A 25211-nucleotide genomic window follows, 5' to 3' on the forward strand; every position below is an offset into this window, starting at 1 on the left:
TTGGATCTCATCACTGGCTTCATAAATACATATTTTCAAAACAATTTTGTAAGATGCCAGTAATTATAAAGTAATCCTGTATCTCCTCTTAGTTCTTTCAGAGTTTCTGTTTCTGGTAGTATGCATGTAATATTTTCAGCCAATGCCTGACACACGGGCAAATACCCACACAGGTGGAACAGTTCAGTGTGCTCTTGTTAACTCCTCAATTCGCACATTTACCCCGGCTTCATCTTACCTTTCCACTTACATTTTCCTTTTGCTCACATTTCCTCATTTGAAAATGTTTTTGTATTCACAGACACCTCAAATTATTTTTTAACACAATAAGGTGGGTGCAAATAAACAATTAGCTAGCAAATATTCATCGTGTATTAGATATTTTCTGATTTTCCTCAACTTGTTTATTGTTTCAGATATTTTGCAATAATATAGAAAATATTTCCCTAAATATTACTACGTTGGAATAATTTTTCAAGTTTTAGTACATTTTCTTTTTCTGTATTTGTTGAACACACACACAGACACACATATACACACACATGCACACCTATAATGTTTCATATTACATCAAAGCAGTAACTGATATTCCCAAAAAGTTTTAGTTTAGTCCAAACCTCTCATTTAAGAATCTCGGATACAAAATCTAGGAAAACTTAGATATGTCACTTAAAGAAGTGATACAAACTTAAAGAAACTTGGACACATCACTTAAAGAAGTGATGAAGTATATCCAGTTTATAGGCATTTCTGACCTCTAATACATATTTACTTCAAGTCATTTTGAATAGACCTGGGTACACAAATTTTCATTTGTTTTGTTATCTTATTAATTTTTGTCTTAAAGTACAATTGTTCTTCCTAGACATCTCAAAATGAAGTATGCAAATATCAGATATGCTACAATTTAATTCTTTCATGTCTGAGAGTATATAGTGATAGGAGATAAAGTTGGTAAAAAAAATAGAGAAGGCTTAATTATGTTGCATTACTGAGTTTTTATTTACTTCTCACATATTTTGAAATTTTATATGAAAACAGTGAATATATTCTGATAATATGTCTGGTGTTTACTGGATGTTTTGTCCTTTCTTGTCATGGTCAGTCTTGTGAGACTGATAAACATTCAGACCACAGAGTCTCACAGATTATTATTTTAAAAACATGTCATATACTGAAATGGGTACAGATTCTGAAGTCTTTTATCCATAAAAAGTAAAAAGTTTCTTTTTTTAATTATGTTATGTTAATCACCATACATTACATCATTAGTTTCTGATGTAGTGTTCCATTATTCATTGTTTGTGCATAACACCCAGTGCTCCATGCAGAACGTGCCCTCTTTAATACCCATCACCAGGCTAGCCCATCCTCCCACCCCCTCCCCTCTAGAACCCTCAGTTTGTTTTTCAGAGTCCATCGTCTCTCATGATTCGTCTCCCCCTCCGATTCCCCCCCTTCATTCTTCCCCTCCTGCTATCTTCTTCTTCTTTTTTTTTTCTTAACATATATTGCATTATTTGTTTCAGAGGTACAGATCTGAGATTCCACAGTCTTGCACAATTCATAGCGCTCACCATAGCACATACCCTCCCCAATGTCTATCACCCAGCCACCCCATCCCTCCCACATTTGCAATGACGTGGATGGAACTGGAGGGTATTATGCTGAGCGAAATAAGTCAATGAGAGAAAGTCATGTGTCATATGATCTCACTGATATGAAGAATTCCTAATCTCAGGAAACAAACTGAGGGTTGCTGGAGTGGTGGGGGTGGGAAGTAAAAAGTTTCTTAAAAAATACATAGTGGGATAGTATTTTTAAAAAAGCAGGTTTTAGAAAAATTATCAACAATTTGGTAGGTATAATGGAATCGTGTGTTCATCACAGAATTTTTATGTTAGAGAACAGTCATCTCCCCAAATCTCTATACTTGATGCAGCTCTAAAGTAAATGGATCTCACTGATATGTTGATGGGTGGAAAAGCCTTGGATCCATAAACCTGGACATTTATACAGATAAGGAAAATACAACTTCCACTGATGTTACACATATATAAGTTGCAGGAATGACTTTTAGTTATCATTAGACCCTTGCACATCTTTGAAAGCTAACACACCATATATAAAACAAAACCAATGCAGAAAAACTCTAATAGCATTAAATTTGAGTTTACTTTAAGCTACTGTAATATTAAGTGGAAACCAATTTATTTTTGGTTAATTTAATGCTTTGTAGAGCAATGGGAGAGTACCACATTGATATTATCATGAAGTTTTATTAAATAGTATCATGACAAATGTCCTAGCATGTGGTCACCTGTCTCTTCCTACTAGCACATTTCTTCTCCCTGCCCAATTAAGCTGCAAAAGAGATTAGTAATTGCCACTATCGATGGAATGCAAACAGTATACCCGCAATGTGGTCAGGCTTTTACCATTTTACTTCTACTACAGATTCTAAAAAGCCACAAAGCTTTGCTTTCAGAAATATTTTTGACTACAAGTTGAATCATAAAAATATACCCTAAATTAGAAAACCACCAACACACTTTAAAAGTTAAACAAAATGATGTAAAATAGTAACACTAATTACATCTTCTCTATGTTTAATTTTTCTGTCTTTATTTTTGCTCTTCAAACACTTTAAAAATAGAACTAAAAAAAAAAATAGAACTCCCTACATTTAGTGCCTCAATATTTTATAATGATAAGTACTTGTTTAAAACTATTTTCCAGAAGTAGGGAATAAGATTCAGATTAGATTTAGGCATGCAAAAACAAAACAGAAAGTGAGTTAATTTGACATGTCATTTAGGAAATCATACAAAAGCACAACTTCGTCATGAAGAGATCTTACCACTGACCACATCTGACCACAAAACACTGGTATGCTCAATTTTTTGAAATTGCTGAAAGTGCTATTGAAATTGCTATGAAAAGATACTCATTGAGAGTAGTAATTTTCTATCTAGCATTATCACATGAATGTACACACATGTAAATTTATTATGCCCAGAAGCAAATCCACAATCTATAAAACTGAAGTTGACAAAGGAACCTACATTCCAGATAAAAGAGGAGACCCAAGGAAAAAGAACTTTAAAATAAAATTGTTAGAAAGTTTTGGGAAACAAAAACAAATATAATTATTTCAGAATGTGGACCTTAGCTCACGTTATTATTAAACAGAACTCAACAGTTTTATAAAGAGATAATCACATTTAAACCTCTAATTTATTTGTGTAAAGATTATTTAATAAAAGCAGGAAGTCCAAACAATGACCTAAACAGAATTACTCCTCAGATTACCAATCAAAGAGTGTGTTAAAAATAAATTAATTGGGCCCCAATCACATGATTAATGAAGGAATTAGGTTGATTACAGCATTTTCCTAGAGTATTAGTGATGATTTCTTTTTATATTTTAATTCAAGGAAAGAATGGAACAGCCTGAAGCAAAGCCCTTCATTCAAATGTCTCTTCAAATTTCGCAATATTGGCAGGTGCACTCAGTAATAAATTGGTAACTCAAATTATTCAAGGGCTTCAGATTTAAACAGATTCTTGGTACTTACTTGGCTACTGTGTACTGAACCCACTTTAATAAAGCCTTCTTAGCATTTCCTTGGAGCTTGGTGGCCACTTTCCGTTTACTTGGGGGGCTGGCGGTCTCAGCGCTAACCATGCTGTCCACAGAGGATGTGCTGCCTGACAAAGACTGCAGCTGTGGCAGGTTGCTGGTCAACTCCTCAATCTGTTCATGAGTTAACAGGTGGCAAAAACATAAGAATTATCTTGTTCTTCTTTCCTTGGATGTTTTACTTTCCCAACTAAAAGTGATTTAAATTCACACCCTTAACACCATTGACAAGGTAAGTTCTTAAGGCATGATTGACATTGTACTCTTCTTCCGACTTCCCACTGCATCTAAAACTACCTCGTACACAGTAATAAACACTTGTTAAACACATGAATGAATGAATAAAATAAAACCTAATGGTTATCCAAACTCATAGAGCGTACAACACCAAAAGGGAACCCTAATGTAAACTACAGACTTTGATAATAATGGGTCAATATAGGTTCATGAAGTGTATCACTTCAGTGGAGGATGTTGGTTATGGGAGAAGCTACACATGGTGTGTGGATACAGGGTATATGGGAAATCTCTGTACTTTTTGTTCAGTTTGGCTGTGAACTTAAAACTGCTCTAAAAAATAAAGACTTAAAAAAAACCCTAAGTGTCTGCCTTGGGCTCAGGTCATGATCTCGGGTTCCTGGGATCAAGCCCCATGTCTGGCTCCCCGCTCAGTGGGGAGTCTGCTTCTCCCTCTCCCTCTGCCCCTCATCCCTGCCTGTCCTCTCTCTCTCAAGTAAATAAATAAAATCTTCAAAAAATAAAAAAAAAAAACCTAATGGCTAGAACAATTATTCTAGATGGAATGGCAAGTTCATTTCTCCCCTTAATGTCTAATGGAAACATAAAGCTGGTCCCTTCCAGAGAACAAAAAAAATTTCCTGAACTCTTTCTACACCAATATCTCATCTCCGATGTGCCCTGCTCACTTTTCAGATGGAGCACCTCTGTCACAGTTCTTTGGAGGAGTACCATACATAACATCTTCGCAGGGAAGAAGGGGAAATTTTTCTGCTAACAAAAAACAATACACATGGGAAAATCAAATTTCTGCTCACTTGAGAATCAACCCCAAAGGTAGGGCAAATGAGAGTACTATTAAAATTTCTACCACTACCTCCATCCATGACATTATATCAACTGAAAAGGGAGCTATAGTACAATACCTGGAAATACAGAATAATGGTCCACACCAATCCAAGAACTATTGAAGGTCGGCCATCAGCTATATCAGTGGAGTTAATGTTGACTAATTTAATCTGTTTAAAAAGAAAAACTGTACTAGTGATGTACTAGAAGATTATAGACCACCGAATTATGCAATAATTAGCACTTTATTAGACATCAGTTGGACAATTTGGTCATGCCTATGTAGTGATACACAAGAGTAAGTCGGGTGAGCCATCAAAACAAACAAGCACATGGTTTCAGTGGAAATTTCAGGAGCATTCATTAGGGGCACCCAATAAAAACAACTATAGAATGAATTTCCAAAAATTGTTTAAAGTTGAAAAAATATGACATCATGCAAGGAATTACCAACAAAACACCACACAGAAAAAAAAAAAGGTTATTTTTTTTACATTCAGAAGTTGAATGGAGCTTAAAAGAAACTGTGATGAGTAGTTTAAGAAAATGCACTCACTCTTAAGTTTGTTACCAAATAGCATGAAACTTATGTTCTCTTTTTACCTATAAAAGTCAGGAGTTAAAAATTCTAAAATTTGTACTAACCGGTGATCCTCTGTACATGGACTGACATGAAAAACAAAGGGAGAAGATGATATACATACATAAATAATTTTTAAAAATCAGAGTTATTTGTTCAAAGAGAATAAAAATGTAGGTAGTAAATTTAGAGCAAGATTTGGGGAATACATTGTAAAGACAAAGGAAAGCCAAGAAATAATAAAGTAGAAGAGGCCATTAGGGTTTAGTTCCTGACTTTTAAGCATTCAGGATAGATGTTAACTTGTCTGTAGTTGTCTCTAATTATTTATTTTAATGCCTTCCCAACTATTAAAAATGTTATTTCCTAAGTCCCAGCAAAACGGATGTATGGTAAGTCTATCTCAGCCATTCTCAGAACAATTAACAACTGCTCACCATCCTTTCAATAATCCCTAAACAAATTAGAAAAAAAAAAATAAAGTACTCCTTAGATTTATAGCTCAATAATTCTCAGACAAGATTTAATAAGATGTGTTATTAATAATAAAGTTCAGAAGTTTGTAAATGGTTTACTTTTAAAAAATTATCAGATGCAAAATCATCCCACAAATACTTTACTCTGGAGTAATTAGTTTAAATTTACTAGTAGAGTAAAAGCACAAAAATCACTGTAAATAATTTGAGATATACCTATGGGATTTTGTCTCACTGGTGAAATTCATTCATCAGGTTTAGAGACAGGAAAAAAAATATTGACAACTTCCATAGATTACAAGCTTCTATTTCTTTTAAACCTAGCACAGCATGAGACAAATAATACATGTTTGTGGAAAATAAAAGATCACATTTTTTAACCTTTTATGACAGAACCTACTGCAATGTCCATAATCATTTTGATTACTCTGGTTTACAGCTTCTCCAGAATTTTCTCCACATCCATTTTAGTATCCATAGGGCACAGATATATAATACATGCTAATAACCAGAAGATTAATGCATTCCATGAAGGGCAGATTATTTATCTTTCCTTATATATCATTCTTTTTAAAAATTATAAGTTGAATTTTCTACCTCAATCCAGCTCCAAATGCACTATGAAGTTAACATACTGAATTTATGATAGAACCTAAAGATATTTTGCTCAACTTCTGAAGAAAAAATGCTTTTCATAATTATTTTTTCTCTTAAAAACTGTGTGTTCCATAATGGGCTTATGGAGCCTACTCTTACTGGGCTTATGAACTTATCCTATTAAATTCTTAATAGCCTAGGAGTGTGAGATGGACAATAGAGACATTCAAAGAGAATGAAGAATTCCCAGAAACCAGAAGGAGAATGGGATCACATTGATTGACCTCACCTTTGACCTGCTGACCTTGGGGGTGCAGCTCAAGAATCTGCCTTAACAAAATCTCTAGGTTTTGTTGATTCTGATGCATGCCAATGTTTGAGAATCCTGTACCAGACAATTGTATGTGGCCCAGGTAATCTGGGGAAGTTTGATTTTGCAAGCCAGAAGCCCATATGGACTGATCTGTGTTTCCTCCAAATTCACATGTTGAGGCCCTAACCCCAGTGTGACCGTATTTAGAGACAGGGCTTTTAAGCAGGTCATTAAAGTTAAGTGAGGTAATAAGAGTGGGCCCTAATCCAATAGGACTGAGGTCCTTATGAGAAGAGAAGGAGACACCAGAGCTCTTTCTCTCTCTCCACACCCACACAGAGGAAAGGCCACCTGAGGACACAGTGAGTAAGTGTCTGCCTGCAAGCAGGAAGAGACAAAGAAACCAACTCTGCTGGTACCTTGATCTTAAACCTCCAGCCTCCACAACTGTGAAAAAAGAAATTTCTGTTATTTAAGCCATCCAGTCTGTGGTAGGGCTATACGGACCACAGCAAACTAATACAAGGCCCACAGGTATTTCCAAAAAATATTCCAATTATTTGGGAATAAATTTTGAAAAAAATTCAATTAAAACTCCAGATTCCTAGCTTTTCTTGATAAATTGAAAACCTAACGAATGGATGCATTGCCAATTTATGCTAGTTGCTTTCTACAATGAAGTGTCGAGTGAGTCATTCTAACCAGTGATACAGGTAGCCAACTACCTGCATTATTTAATAAATAACTTAAATAAATAATTAGATTTTAATAAAAATCCAGATTGCTGACTTCTCTTATTTAACTGGAAAATCTGGGATCCCTGTGCTTGCATTTCACTGAGGCAACTATAACTGGAACTGAATGTTCGTTTCCATCTTCCAGACGGCACAAAACTTGCTCAGTTCTCCCGTTTCCATAATTAGCCTCTAACTCACTTCATCTTTAAGATCACCTATCTGACTTTATAGGAACCTAAATTTATGTCGCTTGTCTACACTAAGGGAAGTTTTAGGAAAGGTGGTCAGTGGTTGGCTCCTTGCATTACTGTTTAGAATGACCTACCTGATACCTCACTGGAGAAAGAAACGGTGGAAATGGAAGAGATCTACTCATTAGAATCACATTTACGTGGTTCCTATCAGAATACTAATGTATGCTTTTTTCAGTTTCCCTGTAAACAAGTGGAAAACAAACACAATGGTAGGGTTTTCTCCAGTAAAATTTGAGGAGTGCCCTTATTATTCCTTAAATCAAGCTAGAATCCAAGGACTAAACTGATTTTCTATTATCTAAAGAAAAAAATCTACATGGAGGGCAAATTAGGTCCAAAGGTCAAAACAAATTCCTGAAAATATGTTTGAGATATAAGTTCTTAAATTATAAAAATAAAATAAAATAAATAGTAAGGTGGGCACTAAAGAGCCTTAAAACAAACTCATTCCTCCCCACAGTCAAATTTTATTACTTAGGTTTGTTCTGTGAAAATGATCTTGTGTAAAACAAGTCTTCTGTGCAAAGAAAACTCTTTGGTCCTCTTTGCAAACAATGCCTTTATAGGTTAAGTCCTTAAATTTTTCCCAAGACATTAACAAGAGGAATTTTGTTTTTATATTCTAGCCAATGAAGGACAGCTCAGAACAAACTAGGACACTATAATTATATAGGTAAAATGGGAGACTCAATGACTTGGAAAGATATAAATATCTTGTTCAACATGGCTTTTTTAGCTTTCTATGAAAAACTCACGGAGGAAGCTGGAAGAAGAGAAACACTCCATTAAGAGTGATATTAGTGATCTGGAAACAATGTCCAATATTCTGTAAGAAGCTAATATTGTTTTTCTACACCATCTTAATGTCCAGAATCTCTCTTTGGCACAGAGTCTGCACAAATGACTGGACTTTATATTGTTTCATCGTACTACCAACTGATCAAAATATAAATTATTCAGTGAACAGAATCAAGTATTTTTGTGTTTTCTAGAGTTCCTGTCATATGGAAAGTATTCAAATATGCATTTGGGTAGTAAATAAATGAATTTAGTGATATAGATTTTGAAGGAAATAGTTGAATCATTCTATTTTCAAGTAATATCTAGAGATCCATTTATAGGGCTGGTTTTGGTACTGCCAAACACAGACACCTAAATTCCCACAAGTTGGGAAAAGGCTAAATCTAAACCAGTTGGTGCAACTGGTTTGGAAGGAAACATGGCAATACCTAACAAAACCACATATACACTTACTTTTTAGATAATCTCAGAAATTTACCCCAAAAATACCCTTCTAATAGTGTGAAAGTATAGTGGACAGCCATTAATTGCATCATTGTGTTTGATAAATACTAGAAACAACCTAAATGCCTCATTCATAAGTGATTGAATAAACTCTGGCACATCACATAATGAATGCAGCTGTAAAAATGAATGAGGAAGATCTCCATGAACCGATCTGAAAGATTTCCATGATATATTGTTAAATGAGAAAAGCAAAGTGCAGAAATGTATTATAGGATGTTACCTTCATATATAAAAAAAAAGAGGGTGTATGAAAATACATCTGCTCATTTATGCAAAAGAAATGTTGTAAGAATAAATTAGAAGCTGGTTCCCTAAGATGAGATAGGGAATGGAAGGAAGAAAGATGAGAATGGAATAGTAAGGATAATGAGGGGGTGCCTTCTCTAAGCATAACTTTTACTCTTGGAATCATAATAATGTCTCATTCCCCAAAATAAAAATAATAAGAATAAGAATAAGAATCATAGTCAACTAGGATGTATGTGTGTGTGAGGGGGTATTACTCAAAACTGAATATACCTTGATTACCAAACTCTATTACAAAAGACTATCATAAAACTGAAGGGAGAGAAAAAGAATAAAAGTAACCTAAGTAAATTTGGAAAATAGTCTTTTAACTGAATGCTGTAATACTAAAGACCAAAAGACTTATACATACACACTGTTCTCCAGTGAGTAAATCTGTTTCTCACAGGGCTCTGGTGAGCAATTCTTAAACAATTTTACGTCTATACTAAGATTAAAAAAATAGGTGAATACATTGTAGATGAAAGCCAGGTTTCTCACTGTCAGAGAAAATAGAAACAAGCATGGGAGGCTATTAACAAACCTTGTGGTATTGGACTGGAATCAGAAGTATCAGTTTAAACTAATGGTTTACACACACACACACACACACAGAGAGAGAAAGGAGGCAGGGGGTGGAGAGAGACAACATATATGCATATACCTGGGTTAGTAAACACTCATATCTTCTAGATCTGTTAAGAGGGCCTAGGGGCAATGAAACTTCATTAGCAATGAGCACACCCAGCACCCAAACATTGCTCACTAATAAAAGGACCAAAGCCTGCTTAGGGAAGTGGTTGATTCCAGAACTGGGGCAGGGAAAATATGTAGTTCTGGAAAATGAGGAAATGCCTGAAAAAGGATGGGGCCATATTAAAAGAGTACAGGAGCCAGCCTAAAGGAACTCTCAATGGCCAAAGCTGGAACAATTTGAGTATTATTATTATTATTATTGGATTATAATTATAGAATAAAATAAGTTCATGCCAAAATAAATAATTGAATAAATAAATAAATGGTGGGAGGGAGAAAGGACAACCTTTACTTACAGAACACTTTCAATTAATCATGTGAAAGGACTGAAACACAAAATTACCATTAGGCAGACATCACAGAAATAATTACTGAAGAAGGCAATCAATGCTAAAATCAGTAAGCAAAATTTGCAAAAAGTAGAGTATTAGCATAATCTCAGTTATCTATCTCCCCTAAGTTATTTCTCAGTTATAAAGGAAAAAAATAGTAACTTTACCATAAAAAAAAAAAAGAAAACCAGAGCAGAAAGCCTTGCCAAGTGATTGAGGTTAACATCACCAGCAATAAGACTCATCAATCCTGTATCTTCTCAGGTTCCCTGAGAAGAATGCAACATCACTTCCTTGGAATTCTTGCCACAAATGTATAACCTCAATCTAATCTTGAGGAAACATCAAACAAACCCAAATTGAGAGACATTCTGCAAAATAACTGACCAGCAGCTATTATCAAGGTCACGAAGGACAAGGAAGACAAGGTCATAGAGTGGAAGAGACCAAGGAGCCACAATTAAATGCAAGGTGTGTTACTGGATTGGATCCTGGGGAGAAGTAAGACATTAGTGGAAAAATGGATGAAATGAGACAAGTGTCTATGCTTTAATGCATTGTATCACACCAATTTAGAAGTCCTTCTTTAATAATTGTGCCATATATATATATATATATATATGTATACATATATATACAGGTACTATGTATGTAAGTTCTTCACATTAGAGGAAGGTGCCCTAAGTATAGACAGGAAATCTCTCTGCCATTTTTTTGCCACTTTCCTGTAAATCTAGAATTATTTTACAATAATATTGACTCTCTCGCTGTATAATTTACATGCAGTGTTTTTACTGCACAGTCAACTTGAAAAACATCAGTATGCTCACACCTTCTTGTTTAAAAAGGTGTTTTGTTATTAACATAGCATAATAAAAAAAATGTAAAAAAAAAAAAGGTGTTTTGTTTTGTCTCTCTCTTACCTTCCTTCCTTCAAGGAACTTGAGTGCTGTGCCAATATTAGCTACAGCATGGATTCGCTTCATACGGCGTCCTTGTTCACATGGCTATAAACAGGAAGGAATAGGAATAAACAAAAATGCACACATTAAAAAGGTAATTATAAAATGAATTTAAATGGATTAAAAATATACTTGAAGAATATTCAAGAACAATGCCTAGATACTCATTCCTTCAAATGATGCTTTTCATGTTAATGTGGTCCTGGATCATAATGACATGCACAAAATTTAAACAATCATTTCCAAGGTTTATTTATAATTTCAGAGTAATTTCATTTTATGTAATTCAGAATCTCAAAGGGCTCAATATAAATAAATAAGAAAGGTTAAATTGGAAATTGTCTTTGTATGTCTCAGTTTTCTTATCCACTAAGTAAGAATGCTGAGATTCATTTTGAAATTTCTTCTAGCTTCAAGGTCTTATAATTCTATGGCTGAATGAGTGGGCACTTAAACAGAAGTAGGACTCTTATGTCAAAATATTTACTTTTTCTAGAATCATCTAGCTTGGCAATTAAATGCCTATCAAGATTTCTGTACTCTGTTAGTCAAGTACACTGGTAAAATTATACTGATACAGAATGATATACGTCTTTAATACCCAACTGAATTATAACAAAGGTTCTTTTAAGCTTCTATTAAATAGCTTAATTCAGGAGGATATATAAAGATGGCCAATTATATCTGGAAACCAAGGCTCAAGTCAATGACTCCCACATCTGAATGCTAATCCAGTTTATTTAGCTCATGCATACACCTGTATATTCCAAATTAGCTTTTCATACGTGTTTTGTTTGATTTCCCCCAAAGCAGAACCCGAGACAAGGTCTTGGGTGCATGCAGTTTATTGGGGAGGTGACTCCAGGTAGTAAGAGCGAGGAGATGCATGGAGAATGAGACAGGGAAGAAGGAAAAGCATTATTGAGGGTTTCTGCTGTGAGCAACTAGGCCTCAATCCTGCTGGGGACCCACACACTCTATAGATATGTGTAAATTATGTCACAGAATTGTCCCTCCTACAAATGGCAGACTGGAGCATTTATTCATGTACTCCCATCTCCATTGGTTGAGGGTCCTTAGGGACCACTAACCCTTCCACACTTCAGGGCTACCTTGAGCAACTTGTGCTTTGATAAAAGCCATGAGGATGGAATCCTGGAGACATGTTAATAGGATTTGAGGCTAGATGCTGCTACAGTCTATGGGCAATGTCCCACACTCTCTGAACTCTCACTCGCTGAAGAGGGAGGCGAGCTGAGATGGCACAGGGGTGCTGAGAGCATCCACTACAATATGAATCCTATTAAGATAAATGATCTATACAAAATCATTATCAGTTTGTAATTTTCCAACAAGCAAACTCTTTTACAAAAGCCATTTTGAGGACTCTGCACAAAATTACTGGAAATTTATGTTTAGGCAAAAACACTTAAAAAAATTACCCAAGCAATAATGATTGTGTAGCTTTTGTCAAGAAGCAGTAAATAAAGAAAAAATGAGTACTCCCAATTTTGGACTCTGTGTCTAACATGTTATACATTTTGAAGATTATTTGCTGAGTACCTCTTTGTAATTATGGCAAACAGCATTTATAAGTAGTTTATCCTCGCAAACTACTTACTTCTCTACTCCTCTGAAATAACAAAACATAACCCAGAAAAACAAAATGTAGATCTTCCTCAACCTACATTGGGGTTATATCCTGATAAACTCATTTTAAGTCAGAAATACTGCAAATCAAAAATGCATTTAATACACCCAACCCTACCGAACGTCACAGCTTCACCTAGCTCACCTTAAATGTGCTCAGACCACTTACATTAGCCTACAGTTGGGCAAACTCATCTCATACAAAGCCTATCTTATAATGGAGTGCTTAATATTTCATGTAATTTATTCAATACTGTACTTAACGTGAAAAACGGAATGTCTGTGTGGGTACAGAATGGTTGTAAGTGTATCAGTTCTTTACCCTCGTGATCACGTGGCTCATTAGGAGCTGTGGCTATCACTGCCCAGCCTCACAAGAGAGGACCATCCTGTGTGTCGTTAGCCCAGGAAAAGATTCAAATTCAAAATTTCAAGTATGGTTTTTACTAAATGTATATTGCTTTCACATCATCATGAAGTCAAAAAGTCATGAAGTCGAACCACTGTAAGTTGGGGACTGTCTATACTTTATTACTGAGTAATGTAGAAAAATACATTCTGTAGTTCACTGTCAATGTGTTTTTTTTTCACTCTGCTGGTTGCACTGCACCTAAAAACAAGCTGTCCCTGTGACAAATGACTGACGATGGAGGATGTCCACAAGTGCATGGAGGACGTCCACAAGTGCATGAAGAATGTCACGCTGATTTCCAACTTAATTTTCAACAGACAACTACATAAGTAATGCACGGTTACGGACCAACCATCCTTTCCAAATGGAAAGCAAACACTATAAACTGAGGTGTGTTAATCTGCAAGTCATCTTCCTGGACACCACACAGAGGCAGTAGTTAAACATGACAGATTACTGATGAAGTTTTTCACTCTGCCTTCCAAGGTAGCTACTACTATATATAATGTTTCAGATCCACTAAAGGTGTGAGGACAGAGAAAGGGAATGTATTCTCTGCTCCCAGAAGTGACTGATAGGCCAGTGTTTCCAGTGTATTACCAACTACAAAAAGAGAACTTTGTCTTATAGGGACAGCACCTTTTACACTCCCAACTCCACAACCCCCAAATTCCAAAGGGGAACAATTTGACAAGTCTGGTCACAGAAAAAGTCCTTACCAGTTTCTGCCCAGACAGGACCTCCAGAAGAGCAAGCAGCTTAACACCGTCTTTCATGTCTTCAAAAAGATCATCTATCACCAGTGGTGGTTTCCGCTAGAAGATAAAAAATTAATAAGTGCAAAAAAAATGCTTCTCTCTCTCTCTCTGCCATACCTTTGCTACTCACTGTGGTGAAATCTGTACGAATAATTTCTAAATACCTAAATTCTTTATTTTGGATATGATTGGCAATTACCAATTATTGGAGAAAAACAACCCTTTGGAGAGAAACTTACTCAAAAACCTCAGGAGACTTAATGCTTGGGCTTTCATATACATACCAGCTTCTTTCTAGAAAGGAATTTTTGCCAAGAGTCAAAGAGATGGTATGGGGTAAGAGAAGGAAAAGAGGTCACTATCAACATAAAAGATGAGACAGTGACGCAGGGCCTAAACGAGGAAGAGGAGGTGCCCCAGATAAACTGTACCAACCTCCCAACTTCACTGTGGGTGAGCACGTTACCACGGCTTACCTAAGCCCATTCTGGCCGCAGTAATCTCCTTAGCTCAGGGGCCAGCTGTGGGAGCACAACTAAGGTTGCAGACCGACTCTCCTGTGAGTTAGCTGGCCAGGTCCTGTTTCTCGCCTGACAAATCTAGCTCAGCTTCTCTCAGAATGTGGCGCTGAACTCAGAGGATCGTTAAGTGCAAGATTACAGACTGATCAGTGCAAATCCATCACCACTACTGGAAAAATAAGTCAAAGCCCATTTTCAATTCATGGAGGGTCTTTTATTTTTTTATAAAAATCACTAAAATACCTAATATACTGGGCTTTGTCAAGCCTTGAATTCAGGTCTATCTTTGCTCAGAAGAAAGGAAACAGGTGATGATGCTAATGTTTATGGTCAGCGGAGGATTGGTGTCCTCAGATTTCTCACAGAAAGAACTTTTCCATTTATTACCTAGGTTCAAGCACTATAGTTTCCTGGTTCTCACTGAATCATGTTAAAAGCGTAAGTTATATTTCTGACTATATCCAATTGTCTTTCTTTCTAAAAAAGAAAAAAGAAAGGAAAAGTTCTATGTAGAGATATTTAATCACCAAATGTTTTATTGAAATGAGACGTTTTTCTCTACCCACTAATAGGGAGCATTTCTATTTCTCTTATAACTGCATGAATTACAGTCTCTGAATGGCACAATTCTATTTTTAAATGCATTTTCTCTCTTTATAAAATGAACAGCTGAATACATTTTGTTCTCATACTGTGAAATACATGTTCAAAAATAAGAGTTTTCATTTTCAGGCATTCTCTTTTATATTCCACTATTTACACTGCTTATAATTAATATAGCAAAAAAATGTAATAATGACTTTATATTCTATGCATATAAATAAAATTATTAGTGAGCTACAATGAAAACTATTCAGTGTGATAAGAATCAAAATTATTGTATTAGTTATATGTAATCATTAAAAATATGGCCTGTTTATCATGCAAAATATCCATTTGTATCCTAAGAATATAAATGCAGTATAACAATGAGGAAAAAGTTAATAAATATGTGATATATTCAGTGAACAAACGCAAATGAATTTTTTCTTATACTGTGTTAACCTGAAAATATATAAAGAAAATGAAACTAAGCAGGGAATTTTCTTGAAATGATAAAAATTCCAAGAAATTTGACACAAAAAACCAAGTCACATCCATTCATCCATTCAGCCTTTGTTTTTGTTTTTTTTTAAAGATTTATTTATTTATTTATTTGAGAGAGATTGTGCATGCAAGACAGAGAGAGAGTAGGGAGTAGTAGGAGTAGGGGCAGAGGGAGAGGGGGAGGGAGAGAGTCTCAAGTTGACTCCACATTGAGCCTGGGTCTCCATCTCACAACCCTGAGATCATGACCTGAGCCAAAACCAAGAGTTGGATGCTCAACCAACTGAGCCACCCAAGCACCGCCCCCCCCCATCTGCCTTTGAACACAAATTCATCTCTGCCACTTTGAAGACCATTTTCTTGTGACCCCACTTCTGCCTCTGATGTTTCTCCTATCGAATCTACTGGTGCCCCACAGTCTTCCTTCCCCTCCAGCTGCTTCTGCACATGCCTGTGGACACAGCCACCAGGTCAGCAGTGACCACTGAGCAACTCAGCTCATCAGCCTCTCTGTGTTGACTGCTGGTACCAACCTCTCCTTGATCTGTTCTTCCCCAAACCTCTTTAATCAGCCTGCCTGGTTCACAAGCCTCTTTTCCTTCTTTCTCTCCTTTCTTTCTGACAGTGGTCATCACCAAGATCAATCCTGACTCCTCTGCTCGTCACAAAATTTTGTTTGGATAGAATGACTCCTGAATCCTCTGTCCAGGTAAATGACAGGTACTCAATATATATTTTTGGCTGAATGACTGACTGAATAAATGAATAAATGTAATTTTCTAAAAAAAAAGAGTTTGGGGGCACCTGGGTTGCTAAGTCATTAAGCGTCTGCCTTCAGCTCAGGTTATGATCCCAGGGTCTTGGGATCGAGCCCCATGTGGGGCTCCCTGCTCAGTGGGAAGCCTGCTTCTCCCTCTTTCACTCCCCCAGCTTGTGTTCCCTCTCTTGCTGTCAAATAAATAAATAAAATCTTTAAAATAAATAAATAAAATGATTTTTGTAGCCCTTATGCCCATATTAATGGCTCTTAAAATATGGTACATATATAATGGGTAAAGAAAAATGTTCTCCAGTTTCCAGGCAATCAGACTGCAACACAACACAGAATATCTTGTTTCTGAGTGTCTTATTCACAGTAAGAACCCATTAAGTATTTGTTGAAGAAATGACTGAAGTTTCTAGTCTGCATGATAAAGAAGGGTAGATGGTTTTTATTACAAGAACAGATACCTAGACTACCCTCACTTTCCTCTCTCTGCTTGGTAAATTCCCGCTCAATTTTCATGACTCAGCTCAGACTTAATCTTTTTCAGTTTTCCAACTAGAATTAAGTCACTTCTTTTGCCCTAAATACGTTGTTCAGATCAGAATGATCATGTTGCATTATAGTTAGTTATTTACAAATCTGTGTCCCCAGGAATTCAGATCATGGGGCAGCTTCCTGAAGATAAGGAAGTTGGATATATCATTATATACCTAATACAAGGCACAGTGCTTAATACTAGTTGGCAATAATCATGTAAATGGTGAGTGAATCACACTCAACAGAGATATGTGATGCTTATTTGCAAATATCTTTGGGAATCTTAGAGATACACACAAATAAGATCATGATGCAGAATTTCTCTTTTTATAGGAAATACTAGTTGCTTCTGGAAATTTTTCCACCAGTGTCTTCCTGCACAAAGTAAAGAGATGTAGACTGATGGCTATTACCAGTCTAAATAGAAATTGGGAGAAAATATTTCTCCTTACAATAAAAATGTTTAAAAAATGTTTTTATCAATTTAATTTGTAATGCACAAGTATCATATTTTCAACACACTGAATTATAGGACCAAGCATTATGTAATCAATTCTTTACTTAACTAGTAAAAGAGGTGGAATAATAAACTTCTGGCCAGCTGTACTGTAAAGAGCTGGCAAAAATGAACACTAGAGAATGATCTTCATATTTCTATAAACTCTATCCAATTAGATATAATGTAAACATTGTTCAAAATTAACAAAACACATCAAAAATTACATCAGAATAAAAACATTGTAGTCATTATTGGACAAGTTTTGCTCTTCCATTTTGCATAAAGAATTGTTTACATATAGCAAATGATCAACTAGAGGAGATCTTTATTATTGTGACTATATCAGTTATTTTTTGGAAATGTGTTTTAATAAAAAACCTTTCAGATAAAACGTCTTTCCTGTCACATATATAAATACGGCACCAATCTGATTACTCTGGCAGGATTCAGGTCATGATACTGGCCACCAAAAGAAAGAGTTAGGAAAGAAAGTAACTAATTGGAGCCTGACTTAATGGAAAAACAAAGATAATGTGGTTTTGTTCCTATTCCCTACAAATTTTCAGTTTTAAGCATTAGGCAGGACTCTATCAGGCACTTTTCAAAACCACAATTATCATTTTTTACTATTTTTTTTAAAGATTTTATTCATTTATTTGACAGAGAGAGAGAGAACAAGTAGGCAGAGAGGCAGGCAGAGGGAGAGGGAGAAGCAGGCTTCCCGCCGAGCGGGGAGCCCGATGCGGGGCTCGATCCCAGGACCCCGGGATCATGACCTGAGCCGAAGGCAGCGGCTTAACCGACTGAGCCACCCAGGTGCTCCATTTTTTACTATTATTAAGGTAAAATTGTGATAAGCTCTTTTTTTGGTGCAGTATTTTTTAAAATTATATTCTCCTTAGCCTTGACAGTCACATTTAGATTTCTAGAGTGGAACCAAAATATATTCATGCTGAATCTGAGGTTGTTCGAAGAACAGAACTTCCCAATTGGGTCAGTGGGAGAGGGAGATAAAGATGGGAGAGAGAACGGAGGAAGGAGTACTTCACTTCTGTGGCTACTCCTTTCTCTCAGCTCTCCTCAAACGAGGTTTAAACCTAAAATTCTAGCTCTAAGAGGACTGCCTGGGTCTAAAAGTCCCTGGAAACACAGGGAAGTTGCACATGCCTCTGTGCCTGGTTATACCCTTGGGAGTTCACTCATGACTGAAACAGACTTTACAGAGCTTTTTTCACTCTTTCTTCTCCTCCTCCTTTATTTTTGCTATTCAGCTCCTTTAATGACACATAATGAGATTCAAAGTCCATCCTTGATCTTTACGGAACGTAGAAGTACAAGTATCTTTGACATAATTTTTCCTGACCATTTCCTCTATTTGGGGGAAACAACCTCTTTTCTAACATTGTGTGTGTGTGAATATCTTGTATCACTTGACTAATCTATAAGCATCAGCACATATTTAAGCCTTATCTACCATCTATTTTCATATTTTTATCCATGAAAGGATGGCCATGTTTGCTCTGCCACATGTTGATTTTATGCCCCTAGAAACAATTATGCTGCTTAGAGGAAAAGGAATAAGAGAATAATTTTGATGAAAACAGATATCAGATATAACTATTTGGCATGAAATAAAAATTTAAGTAATTCTCACATTTAAAAATTACATATGAAATGAAAAATGTTGATGCATAAAGTAAATATGACAAAATAGTCACATTATAGACTACATATGTGAATTCCAATATTTACTAGATGATTCCATGGCTTAGATATTTACACCTTCTAATTCAGCAGGTGTTTTAATAGGAATGAAATGAGGAAAAAAGAAGAAGGTAGGAAAGAATCAATAATGTATTGTTGAACATCTCAGTGTGTCAAGCACTATGCTGAGGGCTTGTATACACAGTATCTCATGTAATATTCATAACCACTACCTATGGGAGTACCACTTCCTATTTCAAAGCAAGGAATCTGAATCTCAGGGAGGTTCAACCACTGGCCTAGATCACAACCCTTGTAAGTGATTAGATTTGAGCCCAGGTTTATTATACTTTGAGCCACCTGTTAGATCGGAAGTTTAGTATAAAAAATACAGGTATTAACATAAATGTTTCCTGAATAATACATAACCCATATATGTGATTTTTGTTTAATATCAATATGAAAAGTATTAACTAATCAGCTGAAGTGCCTGCCATTCTACTAGAAACAAAAAATTTATTAACAAAAAGCCACTTCTATATATGAATGGATATAAAAGAAAGACTAAATAGTAATAATAGAAATATTATGTATATAAATACATACTGGCATAAGACAAGAGTTGGCCTAATTCACACCATTTCCCCTAGTGGTCATGTTTGTGTGACAGCCCTATCTTTTGTTACATGAGTGACCTGAGCTGCACCCATCACATTCTCTGCTTGGATCCAGAAGTTAGCTGGAGTCAAGTTGTCACATGGCAATGACCTAAATACAGTTGTCACCGGGTCCTGCTGTTGAGGCCCCCGGAACTACTTGCCTCAGTCTTTCTCAAGATTGGGTCTGTCAGAATGTCCAGGCTCCTCAAGACCATCCTCAGCTTTATGATGCACTAGAAGAACCCACAGGACTCAGAAGTGCTATTTTACTCATGATTACAATTTATTACAGTGATCGGACACATTAATATCAGCAAAGGGACAAAGCTCAAAAAGCCGGGTCCAGGAGAAACCATGTATGAGTTTCCAGGGATGAATGATCTTCCAGTAGAAGTACATACAGACATGCCTAATTTTTCCCAGAATGATGTGTGATGATATGTGTGAAGTGTCAGCAACCAGAAAAGCATGCTCCATGAGTTTTGCTCCACAGAGTTTTTATTTGGACTCTGTAACTTAGGCATGCAGTGCTTACATAACTGACCTCAGCTACTCGGACTCCAGCCCTTCCCCTGTCCCAGCTCCCCAGAAAAAACAGATGGGTGTTCACCATGAAACACATTGTTAAATTAATCTCATCAAAGTAGTAGTACAGCATGGCCCAAGGTCTAGGCATATAAAACTCTCCTATCAGGCAGAATATTCCAAGTGCTCAGAGGTTATCTCCCAGGAGCGGGTTAAGGACCATTCCTAAAGATAGGTCTTTATTTGCAATGTATGGAGTTTGAGCAACCCAAGCCTGCTGAGCTAATCTTTTCCTGCCCAGTCAGAATGTATCTTCTCAATAGATTTCACTTCTTAGTTAAATAATTTAAGATCATTTCATTTACTTGTAACAAAATAAAGCACAACAGACATGTGGGTCTATTTTGTTATTACTTTGTAAATACTATCTGAATGTAACAATTTACAGTTCAGTGCCCTTCCACTCCTACTCCATGATAAGATCCACATAAGTGACCAAAAATAAATTTATGCTTTACTGGTGAGAGTGCATTTTCAGGGAGACCTAATTGTATTTGATGTGAAAAGATGTTTTATAGACTTTTGACCAATTGATATCAGTAAATGATGAAGATAGACACAGCTGAATATTGTTGATAAACAAACATACATTCATACATGCATAAATGAATAGAGCCATTTCACCTGGACCACTGTATGCCTATATCCAAAAATAACAAAAATGGAGATAGACTAAAAATATTTTTACCATTTTTAACTTTGCATTAAGAGGACAATCCTATGCACATCAATTGAGGTGAAAGAAGCATTGAGTATTATATTGCAGTCAGAAATGTAGAAGAGCACAAATCTACCTTGAAACATTACTAGCATATCATTACTTCATCAACAGATATACCTACACATCTGCTGGAATCTTAGGGTCCCTTAGCCTCAAGTATCACACAGCTATCAAGGAGATTTACAGCATGAAGGTTTTAGTCTTGAGCAAATAAAAAGGCAAAATCTCCCATTTCATGCCAGGACCAACCCAGGTCTTCATTTATTATCATGACTTTTAATCTCAGAACAGTTGGGTAGTGTTTTACTGAACACTTTTCGCCTTGGGGAAAGAGCTCTCAAAACATTTTATGACACACAAAAAAGCTAGAACATTTTACTTTGAAATACTAAATACATATCCTATGGTTTAAAATTTGTGATTGCTGGATACCCACTGATACCAATAAAACGGAAGTAGAAAAGGCCTAAAATAAAAGCACATGGTACAGATTACTCTTTACTCCAATTGAGACACATGCACACTGTTGAGCACCGTCAGGCTTACTGAAAATTACACATAATCATGGTGTAAAATATTCTCAAAATGGCTTTCTGCACAGGCTGTAGAGGGATCCCAAGGTAAAGGCAGGTTCTCAAGGTGTATCCTGTGCACCCCTGAAACCTCTGTATACAGAATGACCCATCACTTCTAGAGCCAGATAAACCACTACCTCTGGTTTCCATGTTTCAGGTAGGAACAATTTCACAGGCTGAAGGGGAAAAATCCCATCTCAGGACCAGTCTATAGTGTTCACATTCTTTGATGGTTATCTTATGGGTGGAAACAGCAAGCCAAACAACAGGAACAGAGAGGAGAGTGGGAAGGGAAGAGGAGTTGACCAGCAAAGGTGGAGTGAGTTACCTCCCTGAAGATTGGCTAAGAGCCCACCACACTAAAATATCTAAAAATGCCAAAGTACCCTTGGACCAGAGCAGCAAAATCATGATTATCAGTACTGGTGGGAACCACATAAAACTGACACAATATCTAAAAGTTTTGCCATTTTGTTCAGAAAATCTAATTAGATGTTCCCAATATCTCCAGAAACAATGTGAAGTAATTACAATTTTATGTGTAATCTGTTTCTCTTTCATTGCCTTCATAAAAACACTATTGTGATTATTTTCCACCTCTACTTGTCAAAGGTGAGAAGACAGTTCCCATTCTTTTTTATTTCCTATGACAGCATAATCATTTCCACTTCCTTAATTACTTAAATTCCAAATACATATCCCAAAGGCAATGACTACTGTTTCAGTCCAACTTTAAATCTGCTTGGAAAACTCTGCTCTTAACAATTTTCATGTGTAATAAAATTATTTTCAGTACATAGCATAAAAGAATCACTCTCCCCAAGTTATTTGTTTTATTCAGTACGAAGTTGGGGCTATCCGTTACTCTTAACCTTTGTTCATAAACCATATCTGCTCCACCAACAAATCTTGGTGGCTTTATCTTTAAAACTCATCCAGAATCCAACCACTTTTCACCACCTCTGCTGCTTACTGCCTTGGTATAAGCCACCAGTCTCTTGCCTGGATGACTTCAACAGCCTCCTAACTTAAATCCCTCCTTGTGGCCTAACCCCTCTTCAGTCTCTTCTCAACAAAACAGCTTATTTGCCCTCTTTCCTGTCCATTTCCCCCATTAGGATACAAGCACCATAATGCAGGGATTATTTCTTCTGTTTTGTTCACTGCCACATTCTCAGTACCTAGAACATTGCCAAGTAGATAAACAGCATGTTAAAATATTTAATGAGGGGCTCCCGGGTGGCTCAGTAGGTTGAGCGTCCGTCCAGCTCCTGGTTTTGGCTCAGGTTATATCTCAGAGTCCTGAGATACAGCCCTGCGTCAGGCTCTGAGCTCAGTGTGGAAGTCCCTTTCCTTCTGCTCCTCCCCCTGCACACATACCCACTCTTACTCTCTCTAAAATCAATAAATATTGGGGTATCTGGGTGGCTCAGCTAGGTTTAAGCATCTACCTTCAGCTCAGGTCATGATCCCAGGGTCTTGGGATTGAGCCCGCCATTGGGCTCGCTGCTCAGTGTGAAGTCTGCTTCTCCCTCTCCTTCTGTGCTCTCACTCTTGCTCTCTCTCAAGTAAATAAAAAAAAAAAAATCTTTTAAAATAAATTAAAAGTAAATAAATGAATAAAAATCTAAGTGAGAAAAATATTTAATGAGTATATGTATGAATAAATAAAGCATATTTCTAAAAGGAACACTGACAAATATTATCAAAATGTTTATTAACCTGCATAAACTTTGCTAGATCTATATCTATGTTATCAATGAATTAATAATTCTATTAATAAATTAATAAAGGTTATTCTTTGTGAAATGATTTTCCTTTGTAATCTTTTAGTTACATATTTGGAAATAATGAGTTTATCAATATGCTTAGGATTACCAAACTAAAGTGGTTTTAGAAAATAACAGAAGAATGATTTGGGGGTGAATTATTACATTTTCCTTTTCCTCTTTGCTTTTTTTTGTCCTCATCTTAGTTCATTAATGGTCCCACTAAAGTGTGTACAAGGAAACGGATGGGAGTAAAATGCATTCATGAAAGAGCTTCTATATTATCTTTTAGCACTGTTGATGGGGAAGACATCTGAAGAAGGGCGTAGCCACAAAAGAGATACTTTATGACTCTGAAGATGTCAGAGTAATCATTAGCATAGATTATTAAAAGAAAGCATGGAAAATCAAAACTGTCCCTGTCAAAGAGTGTATGAATCTAACGTGGTATTAAAACAAAATGTTTAATGGAATGTATTATGGGTTCTTCTCCCCTTCTCCTTCAAGATGTGGAAATTTTAAACCCCTGTACTTCAAATGTAATCTTATTTGGAAACAGGATCTTTGGAGAGGTAATCAAGTTAAAATAAAGTCATCAGGGTGGGTCTTTATCCAATATGACTAGTATCCTTATATAAAGGGGAAATTTGGACATAGACACAGACAGAACAGAGGCAGGATCTGCACTAATACGGCTGCAAGCCAAGGACTGTCAGGTACTTCAGGCCACCACAAGAAGCTAGGAAGAGGCAAGGATGGATTCTACCCAGGGTGTCAGAGGGAGCATGGCTGTCTAGCCATGAGGACCTTGATATAATAAATTACCCATCTTAAGCTGTCCAGTATGTGGTACTTTGTTATGGTAGCTTTGGCAAATGAATACAGAATCTAAATAATGTTTTATAATACCTTTCAAAAATTCTTCTAAAAAGTGAGAAGATGCTCATAGCATGCCTGAGGTCATCCAAAAGACAATATTTAAAATGTTTAGTGCCTATCCTTAATAGCCCCAAAGATCTAAGTAGGCAGATGGAGAAAGGACTGTTTTTTGCATATTGAAAGAGCAGCTCCATTTATAGGAACACTAAACGATGACTATTTGAGACCTATTTGTTTTTCCCTAAGGACTTAGTGTTAAACCATATATTTATTTCACAGCAAATACCATAAAGATTGAATCAAGGGAATTTAAATACAAATATAACACTGTATTCCATTTGATGAAATGAGAGAAAATGTAAAATTACAAAATTTTGAAACCAGTGATAATGTCAAAATTACTTACACTATCTTTTTCTAATTAAAAATCTAACTTCGGGAGCGCATGGATGGCTCAGTCGGTTAAGCAGCTGCCTTCGGCTCAGGTCATGATCCCAGGGTCCTGGGATTGAGCCCCACAGCAGGCTCCCTGCTCCATGTGGAGTCTGCCTTTCCCTCTCCCTCTGCCCCTCCCCCACTTTTGCTCATGTGCATGCGTGGTCTCTCTCTCAAATAAATAAATAAAATCTTTAAAAAAAAATCTAAGTTCTTGTGAAAATTTTTTGAAAAACACATCTTTAAGTTGTTCTCTTTGGGGACCATGGTGGCACCATACAATTATCATAGTCTATATATCTTGCATGAAGTTCAGGAATTTGCTA

At 36.2% G+C, this 25211-nt stretch overlaps 1 protein-coding gene across 1 annotated transcript in view; it reads right to left on the reverse strand.

The window, feature by feature from the left end:
- Positions 1 to 25211, reverse strand: part of SYNE1 (spectrin repeat containing nuclear envelope protein 1) — a 428272-nt gene that overhangs the window by 323478 nt on the left and 79583 nt on the right. Inside the window, exons 4-7 of the mRNA XM_034991032.1 lie at positions 14111 to 14206; positions 11291 to 11374; positions 4807 to 4899; positions 3579 to 3757 (exon numbers count right to left, since the gene is read on the reverse strand). Coding sequence (XP_034846923.1) covers positions 3579 to 3757; positions 4807 to 4899; positions 11291 to 11374; positions 14111 to 14206 — 452 coding nt within the window. The remainder of the gene's footprint in view (positions 1 to 3578; positions 3758 to 4806; positions 4900 to 11290; positions 11375 to 14110; positions 14207 to 25211) is intronic.

Source organism: Mirounga leonina, unplaced genomic scaffold, assembly GCF_011800145.1.
Source record: "Mirounga leonina isolate KUSES-001 unplaced genomic scaffold, KU_Mleo_1.0 Mir_53, whole genome shotgun sequence".
NCBI lineage: Eukaryota > Metazoa > Chordata > Mammalia > Carnivora > Phocidae > Mirounga > Mirounga leonina.